This window comes from Vulpes lagopus, chromosome 6 (genome assembly GCF_018345385.1).
Source record: "Vulpes lagopus strain Blue_001 chromosome 6, ASM1834538v1, whole genome shotgun sequence".
Classification (NCBI taxonomy): domain Eukaryota; kingdom Metazoa; phylum Chordata; class Mammalia; order Carnivora; family Canidae; genus Vulpes; species Vulpes lagopus.
In genome coordinates, this window is record NC_054829.1 from 31,778,525 (window position 1) to 31,799,292 (window position 20,768).

General features: G+C 43.8%; 2 protein-coding genes across 2 annotated transcripts in view; both read left to right on the top strand.

Annotated features, from left to right (window-relative positions):
• Positions 1 to 225: 225 nt before the first annotated feature.
• Positions 226 to 15,692, top strand: RDH11 (retinol dehydrogenase 11). Its single transcript, XM_041758260.1, has 7 exons — positions 226 to 382; positions 2,658 to 2,776; positions 3,336 to 3,491; positions 4,640 to 4,744; positions 5,482 to 5,691; positions 8,420 to 8,609; positions 14,899 to 15,692. Exons 1-7 carry the CDS (start codon positions 309 to 311, stop codon positions 14,999 to 15,001), a joined length of 957 nt encoding a protein of 318 aa, XP_041614194.1. The 5' UTR covers positions 226 to 308; the 3' UTR covers positions 15,002 to 15,692.
• Positions 15,693 to 18,371: 2,679 nt separating this feature from the next.
• VTI1B (vesicle transport through interaction with t-SNAREs 1B) overlaps positions 18,372 to 20,768 on the top strand; it is a 31,027-nt gene continuing 28,630 nt past the window's right edge. The window contains exon 1 of the mRNA XM_041758261.1: positions 18,372 to 18,633. Within this exon, the coding sequence (XP_041614195.1) occupies positions 18,519 to 18,633 (115 nt within the window). The 5' untranslated portion in view covers positions 18,372 to 18,518. The remainder of the gene's footprint in view (positions 18,634 to 20,768) is intronic.

A 20,768-nucleotide genomic window follows, 5' to 3' on the forward strand; every position in this document is an offset into this window, starting at 1 on the left:
GCTAGAGGACCGGGGAGGTTTCACGACAACCCCGCTGGCCCGAGGACTGTGGGAGCTGGACGATCCTAGAGGCCCTCGAGCGTAGACGCTCGGGCATTTGAGGTGTACGAGGCACTATCAGGCAAGGGTCAGGTTGCCTCTGCAAGCAGCTCCCTCTCGCCCAAGCTGTGGACTACATTTCCCAGACGGCTTTGCGCCCTGGGCCGTCGTACTAAGACTAGGGCGTGTCGGGGAGCAGCAGTCTCGCTCGGCCGGCGCGGTCGGGGCGTTTCGCTCCGTTCCTGCAGCCGCCGCAGCCGCCGGGCAAGATGATCACGTTCCTGCTCCTGCTCCTCCTCCTTCTTCTCCCCCTTTTCCTGTACATCGCTGCACCCCAAATCAGGTCTGTGCAAATGTATTGCCTTCTCTTGAGGAGAATTCAGAAGGACGTTAATCCTCACCGGAGCTCTGTTTCCAAAAGAAGGAAAAGGAAAAAAAATTCCCCCGGGGGGAACTGGCTCCATGTAGGTCGAGGCCGGGAGTTCGGTTGGTCGGAGGAGGTCTAGCTGTCCTGGATTGCGGGGAGCGGGAGCAGGAGACCCCAGGCGGCGGGAAGGGCACCTCACTTTGTTCCTCCCGATCCCTTTTTTTTTCCTTAGCAGCCCTTGCTTCCTGCTCCAGAGAATCCGGAATGCAAGGCTACCTCACTTAGGTTTCCAGCATTGCGGGATTTCAGACCCTAAAATGGAGTGTGGACCTTACGACTGTTTCTCCCCCTCGTTCCCACGCCTTGAACCAGCCCTGTCTTAGCTTCTTGCCTCCAGCCTTTGAAGCACAATGGAGCGATTCGACTTTTTTGCTTTCTGGAACTGTCCCTCGGTGGGGATCGTGGTATCTGGAGACCCACTGCTTGCACTCTTGATGCTGTGAGATTCGCTCTTTTTCTGGGCGGATATTGGAAAGGAAAGAAATGAAGGGGGTTTCATCCTGAGCCATCCTGCCTTCAGAGCAGGAGTATCCGGGGGCCTGAGTCAGGCCCGGGATTTGGGGGTGGGGGGGACGAGAGGCTGAAGGGTAGTGGACTCTGGAGCTGGTGACACATCAGCCAATGGCTGGCCGGATGCCTCAGAGAATCGGCGGAGAGCTGCACAACGGGCGCCCGCTGATTGGTTCTGAGTCAATCACCAGTAGTGACGGTGATCCAGAGACTGAAGAGCCCGTCCTGTCCCGGGGCGGGGCGGGGGCGGGTCACCGTCCACCCTCGTGCTCCTCTTCTAGTTTTTTTTTTTTCTCCTTTTCTGAACCCCTAGGGCTCCCACTCAGATAAGAACGCTTTTTATCTCTTGCCACCACAAGATCCTCTTACCCAAATAGTATCTCAATGAAGAGTTGAGCCTGGGGATCCCTGGGTGGCTCAGCGGTTTAGCGCCTGCCTTCAGCCCAGGGCCTGATCCTGGAGTCCTGGGATCGAGTCCCACATTGGGCTCCCTGCATGGAGCCTGCTGCTCCCTCTGCCTGTGTCTCTGCCTCTCTCTCTCTCATGAGTAAATAAATAAAATCTTAAAAAAAAAGAAAAAGTGGAGCCTGAACTGAAAACAGTGCTCACATCTCTGAGGAAGATTATACCGCAAGGGTCATAGCCCCAACCACCTGGCTAGGTCGTGGGAGCTAGCCCACAGCTAGACTTTTCCTACTTCATTGTCTCTTTGGTTCCTGTTGGTAAGGAGAAGAAAGAGCTCAGAAGAGATCCTGATTTGTTGTCATTCCCGGAGCTAAAACTGAAAGGATATGAAAAACTGACCAGGGAGGCTTGTTCTCTGAGGAGGAAGATATCTTTTGGTGAGCATCATGAGTTAGTTTGTTTTGCTTCCTTATTGGCCTGTGTGCACAAAGCAGGTAGCTTTAGTGGCTAGGCATGTGTGCCTTGCAGCCCCAAGTTCAATGAAAAAGCTGAAACACTTTAAAAGTACATCTCCTGGTCAAGAGAGTTTTTTTTTTTTTTTTTTTTTTTTTGGTTTTGTTTTGTTTTTTTGACTTGAGTCTTGAAATTTGCAAAGAAAAAAAGAATAGTTTGAGGTGCTAATCCCTGTTGGTGGATTCATTTCTTTGGAAAAGATGGGTAGTATAGTGCTAGGAACAAAGACACAAATTAAACCAGGACTTGAATCTCAGCTCCCCTTTGATTTTTGTCTCTTCTTTGTCTCATTTTTGATTGTGTGTGTGCATGTTTCCGTTTGACCCCAGGTTGATAAGCTTCCTTAATTTTAATTTTTTGTGTTGGATTAGCTCTGTATGGAGGGCATAAAGTGCCAGTTGTGGACAGATTGACATAAGTGGACCAGTTCTTGCTTCTAGGCTGAGTCTTATGATTCCCTAAGCCTGTCAAAGAGCTCAAACTGAAGCCAGGTGCCTGGATAATCAAATATTTATCCAGTTCTTGTACTGCAGTTCTTGTACTTGCTTTTGTTCTTGAGCAAGAGCAGAAAATATTTGAACAAAAAAACCTTGAGCAAGAGCAGAAAACTTTTCTTCAACTTTCCTTAAATCTATAAAAGGACAGCACTGGAAAGAACCAAAGTAAACCTTAGCCTTGGGATCGGAAGACGTGGTAGCTGCAGGAACCTCTGGCTGAGACCAAGAGAATGAAGAATTGATGAGTTCTCCTTCTCTCTCTACAGGAAAATATTGTCTAGGGGTGTGTGTACATCAACTGTCCAACTTCCTGGGAAGGTAGCTGTGGTCACTGGAGCCAACACAGGCATTGGAAAGGAGACAGCAAAAGAGCTGGCTCAAAGAGGCAAGCTCATCTGCTTCTAATTCCCTCCTACTGCTGCCATTTTATCCCTCACAAGGATGACCATGCTGATTATTTTCCCCCAGTCTTGGAATTCGAGAACTCTCCAAGTGTCCCACAGATTTGCTGGTCTGAACCTAGTATAATTCACTACATATAATAGACACTTAATGACTTATTGATTGATTTTTCTTTTTTGATTTGCTCATCAAATACCTCTGTCATGAAGTAAGGGTAAAATTCCCATTTAAAACAGTAGGGGTGCCTGGGTGGCTTGGCTGGTTAAGTGTCTGCCTTCAGCTCAGGTCATGATCCTAGGATACTGGGACTGAGCCCCACATTGAGCTCCAGCTCAGCGGGGAGTCTGCTTCCTCCTCTCCATTGGCCCCTTCCCCTCTGCTCAAGCACTTTATCTCTCTCTCTTTCTCTCTCAAATAATTAAATAAAAATCTTTTAAAAATAGTAAAATAGAACAGGAAATCACACTTATAAGTCTTTAAGTCTATAGTGTCTACTCAAAAGCAGAGCTGACAGTTTGTCTCTTTTATGTTTTGGTTGACAGGAGCCCGTGTATATTTAGCATGCCGGGATGTGCTAAAGGGGGAACTGGTGGCCAAAGAGATCCAGACCATGACAGGGAACAAACAGGTCTTAGTGCGAAAATTGGACTTGGCTGATACGAAATCTATTAGAGCCTTTGCTAAAGGCTTCTTAGCAGGTAAGTATAAAACTGGAGATTATGTTGTTGGTCTTGCAGTCAACATAGCAGACTTAGTTAAAGGAAAAGCTCCTTCTCCCTCTTTAATACATAGAAATGCTAGATAAGTTATAATCAAAAACTTTCATTTGTAGCTGAACTCCTTAGTAACAAAGGGGGAATCCTCAAGAAGCAGAAACAAAAAAATGAGTTTAAAAGTCATAGCAGTGCATAAGAACTAAAGCCAAAAACCTCACAGGAATATCAGAACTCAGTATGAGCTTTAGGGTCTAGAGTCTAAATACTCATACAGAGACAGGAGATGAGGCCGCAGGCCTTGAGGGGAGCTGTATCTTGGCTCCACATAGGGTTGGGATTCACAAAAAACTATATGGTCCATGGTACAAGGGCTTAAAAAAAGTAGGCAACCAGCTCCAAGACCTAGAAAAGAAGCTTATCTTCTCTTTAGGTCATAGATGGTTAGAGAGTCATCTGCAAGATATTAGAACCTCAAGTTGGCAACATCTGTGCGGGAGAATTTATTACATCACCAAATGGTACAAGAATCTTGAGCTGAGGAGTTCACATAAAACCCTGTAGTATCACATCAAAATCAAACCCAAGAGTAGTCTGTAGGCATATCTCCTCATATCACAGGAATCTTGGCCTCCCTAGGTAAACAACTTCTACGGATATGAGCTCATAGTTAGAAATTACAAATCGCATGAGGAAAATAAGCCACAAAAAAGAGTTGTCAGATGCAACAAAGAGGTGAAACCAGCACCTTTTGGCACCTTTTGGAGTTCTCCAGTGGCAGAGGTGCATACAAAACAGCCTTTTTTCTCTTACTTCGGAATCTTCTGATTCAGCCCGGGAGGTCTTTCTATTAGGAGAGGTGAACAGAACATTTTCCAAAAAGCAGTAAGTAGCTCTTCAGTTGGAAAGATCGGAAGGGCCATTTGGTTGTGTAAGAAGGAATTTTGCTCTGTAGTAAGTATGCAGGATTCAGCTAAAGTCTTAAACAGGGAAAAAAATACAAAATACAAATGAAGCAGAAACAGGAAAGATTGAAGTCATGCATCACCATTTTTAAAGCATAGGCATAAGGCAGACTTCTCAGATATAACTGTAGTGGCTGGCTGCTTCAACACTACATCTCTTCCCTGCAGAGGAAAAGCATCTTCACATTTTGATCAACAATGCAGGAGTGATGATGTGTCCCTACACTAAGACAGTAGATGGCTTTGAGATGCACATGGGAGTCAACCACTTGGGTAAGAAATCTGGTCTTGGGGCACCTGGGTGGCTCAGTCAGTTAAGTGTCTGCCTTCAGCTCAGGTCATGATCCCAGCATCCTGGGATGGAGCCCCACATCTGGCTCCCTGCTAAGTGTGGAGTCTGCTTCTCGCTCTGCTCCTTCCCAGCTCATGCTTGCATACACACTCTCAAATAAATAAATAAAATCTTAAAAAAAAAGGGGAGGGGGAGAAGAAATCTGGTCTCATAACAAAACTAGAGGAAATCCAGAGTTCTCCTTAAAAAACTTAGGGGTTAGACTGAGCCGTCTTTGTGGTGTAAATGACCTCTGGGCCCTGATAGAACACAAGTGAATGGTTCTGCCCAGAAGTTCAGGGATAAACTTAGGCCCTCTTGAGGTTCCACCATATTTTAATTTGCAATCCAGATTCAATTTATCTTGGGGTATTTTTGAACAGCCTAATTGAACTGGGGGCTGTGTTGCTTTCTTTGTGGTGATCCTCATGGCCAGCATCAGATAGACCCTGCCTGCTCTTGAGTGATATTAATCAGAGTCGGAAGGAGACAAGACTTCATTCATATTCACATGATCTAGACCTCCCTCATGGAAGGTATTTCCCCAAACCCTCACTGAGCTTGTTCTGTAGTTGATTATTAATGAGGCAAAAAGCCATGTTCCTGAGTTTTCTGCAGGGCTCATTACTCCCTTTACCCTGGCATTGGCCCTGGCCATTAATTCTAGTTTTCCTCATAGGTCACTTCCTCTTGACCCACCTGCTGCTAGAGAAGCTGAAGGAGTCAGCCCCATCAAGGATAGTGAATGTGTCTTCCCTAGCACATCACCTGGGAAGGATCCACTTCCATGACCTACAGGGCGAGAAATTCTATAATGCAGGTCTGGCTTACTGTCACAGCAAGTTAGCCAACATTCTCTTCACCCAAGAACTGTCTCGGAGGCTCAAAGGTAGGCTTAGAAGAAATGAGTATAGAGATAAGAGTTAATGGGAAGTAGCAAAAAGCCACAGAATACCTACTGTTCTCTGGAGCCCATCCCCTGGACAAAACCTGATGCCATGACTGTAACTGTATTATTTTAGTAAGTAGCCCACAACTGAATATTGGAGGTGGCTGACAGGAGATTAGGAAATTCTGACTTTGAGTCTTAAGGCTTGGCTTTAGCGCTTATAGCTGTGTGACCTGCAGCAAGCTACTTAACTTTTCAAGACTTATTTCCTCATAAGTAAAATGGGACTACTTTATAGGTTATTGTCCTCGTTAGGTCAGCCATTGTGAGCAAGCAAGGTTTTTTTTTTTTTTTTTTTTTTATTTATGATAGTCACAGAGAGAGAGAGAGAGAGAGAGAGAGGCAGAGACACAGGCAGAGGGAGAAGCAGGCTCCATGCACCGGGAGCCCGACATGGGATTCGATCCCGGGTCTCCAGGATCGCGCCCTGGGCCAAAGGCAGGCGCCAAACCGCTGCGCCACCCAGGGATCCCGCAAGCAAGGCTTTTTATTCATAGTGAGACTAGATAGAAGGGAGGGACCTGGGAGTGCCTGGGTGGCTCAGTTGGCTCAGTGTCTGACTCTTGATTTGGGCTCAGGTCATGATCTCAGGGTTGTGAGATTGAGCTCTGAATCAGGCTCTGGGCTCAGCACAGAGTCTGCCTGAGATTTGCTCTCTCCCTCTCCCTCTGCCCCACCTATGCATGTGCTCTCTCTTTCTCTCTCAGATAAATAAATCTTTGAAAAAAATGTGTGTGGGAGAGGGACCTGATCTGGCACCAGATACAACCATTAGTATAAAACAGGTGCTGGACTATGGTGGTGGTAGGGAGCAGGACTGTTTCCCTAACAGCAGAAGGTTACATAAGAGAGAAATGTATGCTTGAAGAGGGGAGTCTCCAATCACAAATACAGAGGTCTTTTGCCTTGCCTGCTCTGAATTTTCGATAAAAAGAAGAGTAATCCAGGGCAGACAGCTGGAGTTGCCTTAGGAATGGAGGCAGGCAGAATTTTGGCTCAAGGAGTCAGACGCAGGAGCCCCATCATTGAATGGGATCATCAAACTATGTGGAAATTAAATAGGTTACAGAGTGGGTGGGACAAAGCATCTAAAGATGTTGAGAAACATTCCAGGCAGACAGAATAAAATGTTCAAGGGTCTGGGCTCAGTTTGAGTAATTGAGAGGCTGCTGTGATTAAAATGTAGAAAGCAAGAAGAATAGAGGTCTGAGCTGAGACTGGTGAGGTAGACAGAAGCAAAATCTGTAGAGGCTGTGGTAGGGATTTTAGTGGAAGAGCACTGGAGAACCTTTAAAATGAAAGCCTTTTTAAAATGGGGGCAGGAGGGGCGCCTGGGTGGGTTAGTGGTTGAGAGTCTGCCTTTGGCTCAGGTCATGATCCTGGGGGCCTGGGATCAAGTTCTGCATCAGGCTCCCTGCTCAGCGGGGAGCCTGCTTGTTCCTCTGCCTATGTCTCCGAATAATTTTTTTTAAAAATGGGGGCAGGAGTGCATGCAGCAGGTGATTTCTGTAGTCTAGGTGAGAAATGAGGGTGGCTTGGACCACAGTGGAGACGGAGGGTAGTAGACACTCCTAAGAGTTATTTAGGATGGGAAACCCCCAGGGCTTGTTGATGGATATACATGGTAAGGTGGGGAGTTATCAAGAACTGCTCTGTGTGCCTGGCTGGTTGGGAGTTAGGGAACACTGCAAGATCCAGGTTTGGCCTTAAAAGTATGAAGTTAGTTTTGGAGTGTGTGAGCATTACTATGGGTCATCTAGAATAGATGTCAAGTTGGAAATAATATATGTCCGTAGTCCTTTATCTGCAATCATGAAATCCACAAAGACGTGAAAATTCACTTTTTTCAGAAGCTTGACACCAAAGCTCATTTGGCAGCAAAACTTCACTTGTACTAGGGAGATTAAGTTATAAACAATACTGTTTACAACCTAATATATATATATATATATATATTATACCTAATATATGCATATATATATATGCTATATTATTTTTCTAAAATCAATAAAAATTTACTGGGTGCAAGAATTAGGTTTACTCCTATTTTAAGAGGAAACTGAGTCACAACATAGGGAGATTGCCCTGGGTCACACAGCTAATGAGAGGCAAAGCTAGGATTTGAAACTGGGCAGTCTGACCACAGAGTCTGTGCCCTTAGCCACTAGAATATACTGCCTCTCATAGTCAGCCAAGAGTTCAAAGGAGTATAATGTGCACAAAAATGTGCCTGCCATATAGTTACAGAGAGGGAGTTTAGCAAGCCATGAGAATTCCAGCATTTGAAGTTTGGGTTGAAGATGATGGACTGGTCCAGGAAACTGATAGGAAGTAGTGGGTTAGGAACACCAGAAGGAGGGTGGGGTCACAGAAGCCAACAAAAAGGCAGCTTTGAGAAAGGAATGATTATTGTTGTCAAGTGCTCCTGAGAGGTTGAGTTCTGCCTCCCTCTACTGTTCCCTAACAGTGAATAACCTCTTTGAGCTTTAATCTTAACCTATGGATCCTCCATTGGGATTTATAAATTACTGTGAGGAGTGCCTGTAATACTATTGTGGGAAGGGAGTCTTCATGGGGCCAAATGTTTGTTCACACCCTCTGCTCTCCTTGGCTATTTGACAATATCAAATTATGTCTTCCTCTATGTGGTACCCCCCCCCCCCATCAGGCTCTGGCATTACAGCGTATTCTGTACACCCTGGTACAGTCAAATCTGAACTGGTTCGGCACTCACCTTTCATGAAATGGATGTGGTGGCTTTTCTCCTTCTTCATCAAGACCCCTCAACAGGGAGCGCAGACCAGCCTGTATTGTGCCATCACTGAAGGTCTTGAGGTTCTAAGTGGGCATCATTTCAGGTATGAATGTGTTTATTTTTGAAGATGCAGTTTTACTGCCCAAAGGAAATAATTTGGATTTGTCTGGTGTACTATACTCCTCTTAAAAAGTACTTTGTGCGACATATCTTTTGTCTTTTCACTCGGATTCCTACCTGGTAATAAGGGGGTTGACTCATTTGCATTTTTTGTGGTACGGCTAGTTTTGATTTTCTCCATGGCAATCATTTGTTATGTTTTCTGGCTGTTTCTTTTCTTCCTACCTTATGTTATGTCCATCCAGTTTTCTTTGTTCCTTCTTGGACTCCTAGTTCAAATTTTTTTTTTTTACATTAAAAATTTTTTTTTAAAGATTTTATTTATTTATTCATTCATGAGAGACAGAAAGAGAGAGAGAGAGAGAGGCAGAGACACAGGCAGAGGGAGAAGCAGGCTCCATGCAGGGAGCCCGACGTGGGACTCAATCCCAGGACTCCAGGATCACGTCCTGGGCCAAAGGCAGGCGCTAAACCGCTGAGTCACCCAAGGATACCCTACGTTAAAAAGAATTTGAATCTGTATTTCTCTATTGTCTTCAGGACTAAAATAATATTGATAGACTCCCTTCGTGAATCAATGAAAACTTTTAAAACTTTTTATTGTAGACAACTTTGAATATACACAGTAGTTGATAAAATAGCACATTGAACGCCCCCACCTCCACCCCCACTGTATACCCATAAGGGCAGCCTCAACAACCATTAAGCTGTGGCTAGCACTCCTCTATCTCCATGCACCAGGCCTTCCCGTATTTTTCCCCCCCTCGCATGTTTTTTTTTTTAAGATTTTATTTATTTATTCATGAGAGAGACACAGAGAGAGAGAGAGAGAGAGAGAGATTGGCAGAGACACAGGCAGAGGGAGAAGCAGGCTCCATGCAGGGAGCTCGACGTGGGACTGGATCCCGGGACTCCAGGATCACGCCCTGAGCCGAAGGCAGGCGCTAAACCGCTAAGCCACCTAGGGATTCCCCCTCTCATGTTATTTTGAAGCAAATCTCAGACATCACATAAGACTGAAATTTTATAATGTTTTTACCTCCCCCTTCAAGATCATGTGGAAATAACTTGACATTTTAGAGAAAGGGCTATAAATAAATTAAAATTAGAAAGAAAGGTAGACTGTTAGATAATGAAAGACCCATAGTATCAGGCTTGGAGAGGAGCCACAGAAGTTGTTCCGGTAGAGAAATAATTTGCTCTGTGCTTCAGTGAAACATCCCTGGTGACTTTGTTTAATGAATGAATAAATAATCCAAGTGAGAGAATGAGTTCCTGATTTAGGGTAATGACAGTTGGAATACAAAGGAGGGTTAAGTGATAGAAGCCCTGAGGAGGCAGAATTTTTATGGCATGATAACTAAATGAGTGAGGGGTCAGGGAGGAGTTAGTGACCTGGGGTCAAACCTCACTTACTCGGAGATGGATAATGACATTAACTGAGACAGCAGACATGGAAAAATCACATGTAGAGCTTAGGGTTCTTTGATTCCAAAGCAGTGGAAACAGACTCACACTAACTTAAGTGAGAAGGGAATTTATTAAAATATGGGTATTCTCCTAAGAACCAAAGAGAAGACTGAAAAGCCAGGCTTAGAACAGACAGTGGCCAGTCAGCTGGCCAGGGCACTGCTGCTGGAATGAGCATAGGCCAACTACCTTCAGTCTTTGTTTTATTGCTCACCATTCAGTCTCTAGCAAGGAAGCACTGGATCTTCCATCCTCTCATCCTCACTCCCTTGGTGAGGGGAAGACCAGCCTCTTGATTAATGGGGTTTTCAAACTGTGGGAAGAAGGTAATTCCTCAGAAAGGGATCAGGTTGCTATTGCTGAAACAGTGTGGAATGGAGGTGCCTGGATGGCTCAGTCCATGAAGCATCTGACTCTTGATCTGCTCAGGTCTTAATCTCAGGGTTGTGGAGATGGAGCCCTGCATTGGGATCCACACTGGGCATGGCCCCTGCTTGAGACTCTCCTTCTCCCTCTGTCCTATCACCCCCTTAAAAAAACAGAATGTGGAATAGACTGGTTGCCCACTATGTAATAAACCTAGCTCAGTCCATGTTGAGTTTGTTATCCATAGGACTCCATGTGAGTAGAAATGTATAGCAGATAGTTGGAAATATGGATCTGAAACCCAGGAAGATAAATTTATTTTTTATTTTATTTTATTTTTTTTAAGATTTTTTTATTTTTTTATTCATAAAGACACAGAGAAAGAGAGAGAGGCAGAGACACAAGGCAGAGGGAGAATCAGGCTCCATGCAGGGAGCCTGATGTGGGACTCGATCCCAGGTCTCCAGGATCATGCCCCGGACTGCAGGCGGCACTAAACCGCTGCGCCACTGGGGCTGCTCAGGAAGATAAATTTATATAGTTTTATGTACTAGAAAGATTTTCCATAAGTGACTGGATTCGTCTTCCCTGGAGATTTTAAGCCTGTGACAGCCGTTTAAAGAAAGTCAGCCTCAAATCCGTGACTTAGTAATTATTTAATTGACTTTTGAAGAGCCTTTCCAGTGCCATGGATTCTTAATTTTAAGCATTTCGAAGATCCAACAGCAGCTATATTGACCATTATCAAAAAATGAACGTAAGTCTCTCTTAACTGAAGCATTGAAACTTTGCACTGGTTATACTTTCTGACTGAAATCACAAATCTACTTTTTGTGTCTATGGATCTGTCTGTACTGGACATTTCATATCAATGGAATCATATAATATGTGGCCTTTTGTGATTGGCTTCTTGCTCACTTAGCATAATGTGTTCAAGGTCATCTGTGCCAAAGCATGTATCAGTGTATCATTCCTTTTAATCACCAAATAATGTTTGCTTTGTGGATATACCATATTTTATTTATCCATTCATCAGTTGATGGGCATTTGAATTATCACTTTTTGGCTAATTGAGTAATGGGGCTATGATATTCACGTACAGATTTTTGTATGGAGATTTCTCTTGGTTTATATACCTAGAAATGGAATCCCACTGGAATATGGGTCGTAGGGATGCCTGGGTGGCTCAGCAGTTTAGCATCTGCCTTCGGCCCAGGGCATAATCATGGAGTCCCAGGATCGAGTCCCACATTGGGTTCCCTACATGGAGCCTACTTCTCCCTCTACCTGTGTCTCTGCCTCTCTCATGAATAAATAAATTAAATCTTAAAAAAAAAAAAAAAGAATATGGGTTGTATATCAACTCCATGTTTAACTGTTGAGGAACTGTCAGACTGATTTCCCACCTGGCTGTACCATTTTATGTTGCCACCAGCAGTGGATAAGTGTCCCAATTTCTCTGTACCCTTGCTTACACTTCTTATTGTCTGTCCTTTTGATTTTAGCCATCCTGGTAAGCATGAAGTAATTTTTCTACTTATGTTTTTCTAGTTTTTCTCATTGGTTTTCATTTGCACTTTTCTGCTAATGATGTTAAGCTTCTTTTCATGCACTTATTGTCCATTTGTTTATCTTTATTGGAGAAATGCCTATTCAAATCCTTAGTCCATTTTTAAAATGGATCATTGTCTTTTTATTGTTTAATTGTAATAGTTCTTTATATAGTCTGGATTCAAGTCCCTTATCAAATGTGTGATTTACAAATATTTTCTCCCATTCTTTGGATTGTTTTTTTTACTTTTTTTATGGTGTCTTTTGAAGCAGGGAAGTTTTTTGATGAAGTATAATTTACTGATTTTTTTTTTTTTTGTCACTTGTGCTTTTGGTGTTATATCTAGGAAACCATCGTCTAACTGAAGGTCACGAAGATTTACTATGTTTTCTTCTAATTGTTTTATAATTTGAGCATTACATTTCTGTCTATGATTCATTTTGAATTAATTTCTATATATATCATGAGGTAGGGGTCCCACTTCAATTTTGCATGTGGATATCCAATTGTCCCAGAACTGTTTGTTGAAAAGTTGCTTTTTCCAACAACTTTTGAATTTTCTTGTTAGCTGTATTAAAATGACTTGGGCTGGGACACTTGGGTAGCTCAGTTGGTTCAGCATCCAACGCTTGATCTTGGCTCAGGTCTTGATCTCAGGGCCATGAGTTCATGCTCTTTGTTAGGAAAAAAAAAAAATTCCTTGGGCTGCCATAATGGAATACCAGAAATTAATTTCCCTACAGTTCCGGAGGATGGGAGTTCAAGATCAAGGTGCCAGCAGGGTTGGTTTCTGGTGAGGCCTCTATTCCTGGCTTATAGAGGGCTGCCTGCGTGCTCTGTCCTCACATGGCTTTTACTCTATGTGTGCACAATCCTGGTGTCTCCTCTTCTTATAAGGACACTAGTCTTATTGAATAGAGCCCTATATTTATGACCTTACTTAACCTTAATTATCTCTTTAAAGGCCCTATCTCCAAATATAGTCACATTATATATTAGAGATTCAACATACAGACTTTGGGGGACATGATTCAGTGTATAACAGAATTATCAAAAATCAGTTGACCATAAATGTAAGGGTACCTCTATATTTTTAGTTTTGTTCTATTTATGTGTAGGTCTATCCTATGCCAGTAGTACAGTGTCTTGATTATTATGGCTTTGTAGTAAGTTTTGAAATTGGTCTTTTTATGTATACTGATTGATAATCCCCAAATTCCTACTGGAAATATCAGCACCATGACTGTGCTAATGCCATAACCACACTTAAGTAGCTTTTACAGTGGTATTTGAGTAAATTTTACAGCATGTCTTAGCTTATGGCACAAGGCACTTTCATGCCCATTATGTCATTATCTGTCATAACCTTCCAAAGAATGTAAGGCACAATACAGTAGAGGCTATAGGAGCTTACAGAGGCCAACTTATTTCCAGAGAGTCTGATGGAGGCTTTGGTTCTCAGTGATGGTCTTTTTACTCAGCAGCGGCAGGCTGTGCTGGTCATGCTGGTGAATTCCCTTAAACAGAAGTACTATACTTACAAGTATTGTTTTGTAAATGTGAAGATATCTTTAAGTGGTGTTTCTCAAACTTTTGTGCATTTTAGAATCATCTAAGGAAGTGGTTGAAAACAGATTCCTGGGCCTCTACCCTAGAGATTCTGTTTTAGCAGGTTTGTATGGGGCCTGAGAATTGGCATTTCTAGCAAGCTCCCAGATGATGCTCCTGGTGGTCCATAACTCACTCTTTGATTAGCAGTGTCTCTATGGACATAATGTTAGGAGTTTGCTTCATGTGCTTACTTCAGACTTGCCGACTTTCCTTTTCATCTTCAGAATTTGCTTAAAATGTCTTGGAAGCAATTTCCTTGAAATAGTATAATTCTTAAAATTGCTTCTTATGTGACTTAAAAGATTGCAATCTGTTTACTCAATCACTTTTTAAAAAAACCTTTATTGAATACCTGCCATGTACTAGATGCAGCAAATACAAAAATGAGTAAACTTTCCTTGAGAAGATTTTCTGGGCAGTGCACAGTTTGTATACCTCTCGTGCATTTAATAGAGACTTAAAATAATTAGGACTACAACAATGAAGAGAAAGTATATGAAAACACTTGGTACCTTATTGTTACATTTCTCTTATGCTATCAATCTTTTCCTTCCTTTGTTGTTTATGAAGCTGGCTTTACTTGTTATTTGAGTTTAGAAACAGTTATAATTGGTGGCACAGGTGCAGTTGATTAAGCATCCAACTCTGGTTTGGGCTTAGGTCATGTTCTCAAGGTCATGAGATTGAGCCCTGCATTGGGCTTTGTGCTCAATCCCAGAGTCTGCCTGGGATTCTCTCTCTCCCACTCCCTCTCTAACCCCTCCACCTCATATTCTCTCTCTCTCTCTCAAATATTTAAATTAAAAAAAAAAAAAAGAAAAATAAAGTTATAATTGCAAGTAGACCAGAAATAGTAGGTTTCAGAGGAGTTTTTGATTGTTTTAACCACTCCGAGCATCTGTAACCAATGTAATCTCTGCAACCTGACACAGTACAAGTCCTGTGTGAACAGGATGGACATACACAGGTGTCAGTCAGACACTGATGTTATAGTTAAATATATACATATAAAGGAGAATATGAAGACTAAATGCTATGCATTATATATTAGACATTCTGATGGAAGGTAGCCTGGTGAGGAGATCTCAATGATAATTACATTTTCTCAGAGGTAAGGATTGGAGGATGAAGAGATAAGACAAAGACTGGCCCTATGAAGTACATAGAAGATATGTCATCCCTTGGTTGTTCTTCTGTCACATTCCTTGTTCCAGTCAGAGAACAGACTCCATTCTTAAACCCTGTGTTCTAAGCCTCTGTCTTTCCTTTCCAGTGACTGCAGTGTGGCATGGGTCTCTGCCCAGGCTCGGAATGAGACAATAGCAAGGCGGCTATGGGATGTCAGCTGTGACCTGCTGGGCATCCCTATAGACTGACAGGTGGTAGCAGTTGGACTCAGGAGGAACATGCAGCAGACTACTGAGTACTCCCTGCCAAAATGATTCTCGTTCATGAGGGCCAAAACCTTGAGCACAAAGAGAACAAACTTTCTATCCCTGCCTGCTTGATGTCTGAGAAAAGCCCACTGGACACTGCCAGATTCATCAAAACACCTTACATTAGTTCAGATTTACTTTACTCTTATTACTGCCAGAGTTACAAGGGATATCATAGGATAAGATCCTCATTTGACCTGCAAACTCATACTCGCCTCCTGAAACCTACCACCTAGGAGAATCTTAGCTATGGCAGGGTCAATTTATAGCAGTTTGGACTACTTTCTATCCTCCTGACTACTGACCAACCTTCATTTCAAGAGGTCCACATTGCAGCCCCAGGTGAACTCCGAGTCAACAGTGGCTTGGCTCAAGAGCAGCCAAGGTGAGGACTCATCCCTCATCTATTGAGAAAACCATCATATGCCAACATCTAGATTCTTTCAGGAAACTCGTAACTGAATCTGGATTATGGCATGGCTTTATCTCTGACAACCTAAAGCCACTGCTGTTAAGACACTTTTACATGTCTAGATCACAGGAGAGCTTCCTTTTCTAAGAAGTTTGTGGAATTGGAAGGATGGCAGAAATTTGGGGGAAGGCAGAAATAAAAATCAAGTTTAAACTGTCATTTTCCTGTTTCTCAGGCCAGCAAGTGGGTAAAGAACGGAGTAGTATGGGAAGATAGACCACCTACCTGATTTCAGTTTACTGACCCCAGACCCACGGAGGCCTTTTTGTGCCTTAGTTTCTCTTAGAAAATCAGAAGAAGGGAAAGGCTATTTGGTGATTGTCACTGTGTATATCTTTGTGTGTTCTTATGTAGTTAGGGAGTTGGGATTATTTTCACAAAATTCAAAATAGCTACAAAGGAACTGTATTAAACTGGACTCAGTGCAGGTAAGTGTTCAAAGATGGAGTAAACAGTGACATCCAATCTTTAATGCAAATGGGTAAAGCTGCAAAGGGAAGCAGATTCTGTGTATGTGGATAACTACTCAACAAGAAGCGCATGGGTAACAGGGAAGAAGTCCAAAAAAGAAGAATCCCGGATTCTTCTGGAATGCAGTGAAAGGACTAGTTAAGGACTCAAAAAGCAAAGACACAGCTAAAGATGGGTATATGTAACTATGGAAGAATTGAGGGTGAGCACTCGAGTTAGCAAGACTCATACTGCTCTGTCTTAATAAGCACCAATCAATGTGGCAGAAAAAGATCCAAAACAAAACAATTCTTTATTTGGTAAAATTATCCTAAGGAGTGATATGAATAATTTACAGTCAATTTCATAATCTTCAGAGCATTTCCGTACATTACATTGACAAGATTTAAATGTCTATTTGGTGAAAATATACATTTAATTTGGAGAACTTTTATCAAAGGTCATGCTGCCAAAGGAAATTGGAGGAATCCGGAATGTTCCCATCACTTGCTTGGAGTATGTTATTCTAGTAGTTTGTGATTTTTTCCATGGACTGACAATTAGATATTCACTTTGGTGGGAAAAAGTTATAAGACCACAGTCTTCTCATATTTGTAAATGAACATTCTCTTGTTGAACTCGTTTTGACTATTAAGGTATATATTTAGAAATGGTAAAAAAAAAAAAAAGGTTTTATGGAAAAATTGGAAAATTTTAATAAGCACAACTGAACTAATATTTTACTTAATTTATGTTGAGCTATCAATGACAAAAATTTTTTGATTATGTTATTTGCCAAAATAAAAACTGTAAGAATTAAAGTTTAGAGTCAACAGAAGAAAACAAATAAATGAAAGTTTAGTCATAAGACGAAAATACTTTTCATTATTAGGGTTATACAGTCACTTCTCATTTTTAAGGGTAATTTGTCCCAGACTCTCACCACAGCCCAGTCTCAATTCAAATGTCATTAACTTCGGTCATGTGATAACATGATCACTGATTCACCCATTTTCTACCTGTCTTTTATGATGCTGTTTAAAGAATATAGATTTCTTTATTCCATCCGAGGCTATTATGTTTCTCTCTCTCTCTCTCTTTTTAAGATTTTATTTATTCATGAGAGAGGCAGTGACACAGGCAGAGGGAGAAGCAGGCTCCATACAGGGAGCCCAACGTGGGACTCGATCCCGGGTCTCCGGGATCAGGCCCTGGCTGAAGGCGGCGCAAACCGCTGAGCCACCCGGCCTGCCTTTTTGTACCTGCCCCTCCTGTAACAATGCTGTGGGACTTACCACAGTACCCTTCCACTAACAACTTCAGAGTTTGCTCTCTATACTCAGTGAATATTAGTCGCTCAACGTGTTTGTTGAATCAGTGGTCAATGAGTCAGTCTAATAAAAATAAAGGTCCAGGAGCTCTAAATCACCAGATCATCTCCCCCTGAACAGTCCCATATCTTTTAGTATGTTTGGGCTGTTTTATATATTGGGCTGCCAAGCAGATATTTCAGAGAGGGCTTCGATAGGAAAACCATGAAATAGTTGGAAATAGGAATTTCCCACCACCGAACCGTGAAAACCAATGTAGTGAGCGCACAAAAGGACTTCGTAATTGTTAACACATTATACAGAGTGGGAAAGAGACCTGACGAAGCGGGTCACCGCCTTGCTCCCACATCACCAAAAAAAACCAAGTGCAGAGTGACCTTTATTCACCAACGCATGCCCAAATCCAGCATGACTACGCCTAACAAAGACACTGCTGAGCGGCTGCATCCGCGAGCCCGGACGCTGGGGGCCGAGCGCGTATTTTGCAGTCCTGCTGCCCGGGGACAGCTTGGGAAAGCATGTGACCCTCCTCGCTCGGCCTCCCCGAAGTCCTCTTCCGCTCGCGGGCAAGCTGGAACCTGGCCCGGCTATTTTCCCAGGGCTGAAAGCTAACGTTTAGCAGTCAGAGCGGCCAAACGGTGCGATGACAGCGAAGACGGCCTTCAGGAGCTTGCAGACACCACACCACCTGCGCCTGTGGCCTGACAGAACCACCGCCCCCGCCTACGCGGGGCCTCGGGGTCCGAGCGTCCTCCGCGCCGAACTACAGCTCCCGGCATGCACAGCAGCGCCCTCCGCTCGCAGGAAGGCGGGGCCCTGGGGACAGGTGGCCGCGCTGCCCGCCCCGCGGGTCCTCACAGCCCTTTACGCTGTGGCGCTCCCTCCATCCCCTGGATCGGGTATTTTCGGGACTGCAGGGCTGCCGCTCGCCCGACGTGCCGCCACCCTCCCCGGAATCGCCCGAGCGAGGAGCCCACGCAACTTTCCGTCAGGCTTCCGCGCCTGGCGCTCTCCCAGTGACGGAATGAAGGGGGTGGGCGTTCCGGCTCGGGAGGACCCCGTCGCGGCCCCGGAAGCGCCTCGTAGCCGGCGGTGGTGGCGGCGGTCGCCGTGATGCCCGCGGGGCTGGGCGGCTGACCGCCGGAATAGGAGCGGGCCCAGAGCCCCAAATCTCGGCGGCCGCTGCTCGAGTGCGGCCTGCGCCATGGCCACCTCCGCCGTCTCCTCGGAGCATTTCGAGAAACTTCACGAGATCTTCCGCGGCCTCCATGAAGACCTGCGAGGGGTGCCGGAGCGGCTCCTGGGGATGGCAGGCACAGGTGAGGCGAGGGCTGGACGAGCAGCGGGGGAGGGGGGATGATGCCTGGCCCCGCGAGCGCTCTGCAAATGAGAGGCCCCCGCCTTCCTCCCGGACCCCAGGACCCTCGCCCGCGTCCCTCCCGCGCTCATCCCCAGACACGCCCCCTAGGGTTGGCTGGGTCTCGGCGCCCAGGGCTTCCCTGCCGCCACTTGAGGGTGCTCGGGGATGGACCTCAGAGTGTGGTCTCCTAAGGGATTCTCCCTCTGGATCCTACTGTAACCGTCGGAATTTTCTTATTTTCACCGTGGCAAGAAGAGCATAAATCTGCGACCCTATATTTGAGTAAAATTGGTTTCTTTCGTAACTGTCTGTATATTTTGCTTTTCGTGCATTTAAGGGCATTCCCAGAGGTCCATAGTTCTCACCAGACCGGCTAAGGATCCATAGCACCAAAAGGGCTAAGAAGCCAAAGGAAAAATAACTTTGGGGTTGGTAAATTATCAGGGCGAGGGCGAGATGGTCTTAAAAATCAAGATTGTGTGTTTAGGCGTGGTCCTCTTAGGAACTTTCTGTTTAGACTATTTCCTGTCCCTTGATTTCAAAATTCAGGTTGCCTGCAAGCTTTACCTGGAGGAGTTACCTTTCCAGTTAAACTTATAGGAAGACCCGCTGTGGCTCTTTGCCACTCAGAACCGACAGATCGTGATGGCAAGGCTGATAAGACCTTGTTTTGTTGTTTTTACTTAAGAGTCAGAGCTTAAGTGTTTTTTTTTTTTTTTTTTCTGAGTTTTCCTGAGGTTGTGTGAATGGAATGACCCTGGTGAGAATGCCAGAGAATGTTCCACATATTTATTGAGAGGTTGCTGTGTTCTAGGCACTCTCCTAAATGCTGGTGATGTTGCAGATTATTGCGATGAGGAGACTTATAAATCCTTGTTCTAATGGGTTAATGATAATGTATAAATACTAAGAGGAAAGTAATGCAGGGCAAAGAAAGGAATGGAGAGGAGGATCTTAATATTAAATAGGGTGGCTGTGAAGGGCTTCTTTGAGAAGGTGGCGTTTGAGCAGAGACTTGAATGAAGTAAAGGAGTAGACCATTGGAACATTTGGAAGAAATGAGTGTGAGGAGGACAGAATAGCATTTGCAAAGGTCTTTAAGGATAAATGAGCTGTGTGGGTTCTAGGAAGAGCAAGAAGGCCAGTTTATTTGGATGAAATGAGCAAAAGAGACAGCGGTAGCAGATGAGGCTAAAAAGAGGCAGAGCCAGATCACGTGTGGCCTTGTGGACCCTAGTGAATGATTTGCACCTTTTTCTAAATATGATGGGATGCACCAATAGGGTGCTGAGCAAGAGTGATGGGTAATGGGATCTGGTTTACATGGTTGAAAAATTGACTGTTTTTTCAGCTTGGTGCTGAATTACATTTTGCAACGTTCATTGGAAGGGTAAATAGTGCAAAAGGGTATTCCATTTTGAAAAATAGAAAACCGAGTTATATTCGCCTTTATCATCTACCTAACCTTCTCGTTGGTGCAAAGAGGACAATCAGAAAGGTATGAATAAGGTATGAATAGGGGATCCCTGGGTGGCTCAGCGGTTTGGCGCCTGCCTTTGGCCCAGGGCGCGATCCTGGAGTCACAGGATCGAGTCCCGCATCGGGCTCCCGGCTGGAGCCTGCTTCTCTCCTCGTGTGTCTCTGCCTCTCTCTCTCTCTCTATGTCTATCATAAATAAATAAATAAATCTTTTTTTTTTAAAAAAAAGGTATGAATATCTACCCAAGCACAAAATACCCTTAGTACAGGTTGCTGTTTCTAGACTTAGTTGTGTAATGGTAAGTAAATATAGTGTACACATAGCCATAGGTTCCGATAAGAATTTTAATAGCTTTCAATCTCTGGTTACTACTTTGCTCATACTACTCGGTAAATATGTTGAATAAATTGAATGTAGCTGAGCAAACATACAGTGCCTCATCTATGAATCCTTTTTTTCTAATTCTGAGATTACTTCATACACTTTCCAGAGCTTTAATTTCCATCATGAATTATTAGGTTCTGAATAATGTACATAACACAGCTCTTGGGTTTATGCTCTGTAATTGAACTCAATCAGTTTTCAATAAATACTTCAGAATTATATATCAGTCA

Excerpts from the sequence above, each read along its gene's own strand:
- RDH11 (XM_041758260.1), top strand. The coding sequence starts at position 309 with ATGATCACGTTCCTGCTCCTGCTCCTCCTCCTTCTTCTCCCCCTTTTC. Across the intron at positions 2,777-3,335 it reads AAAAGAGCTGGCTCAAAGAG|GAGCCCGTGTATATTTAGCA; the intron begins GCAAGCTCATCT and ends TTTGGTTGACAG. Across the intron at positions 5,692-8,419 it reads ACTGTCTCGGAGGCTCAAAG|GCTCTGGCATTACAGCGTAT; the intron begins GTAGGCTTAGAA and ends CCCCCCCATCAG.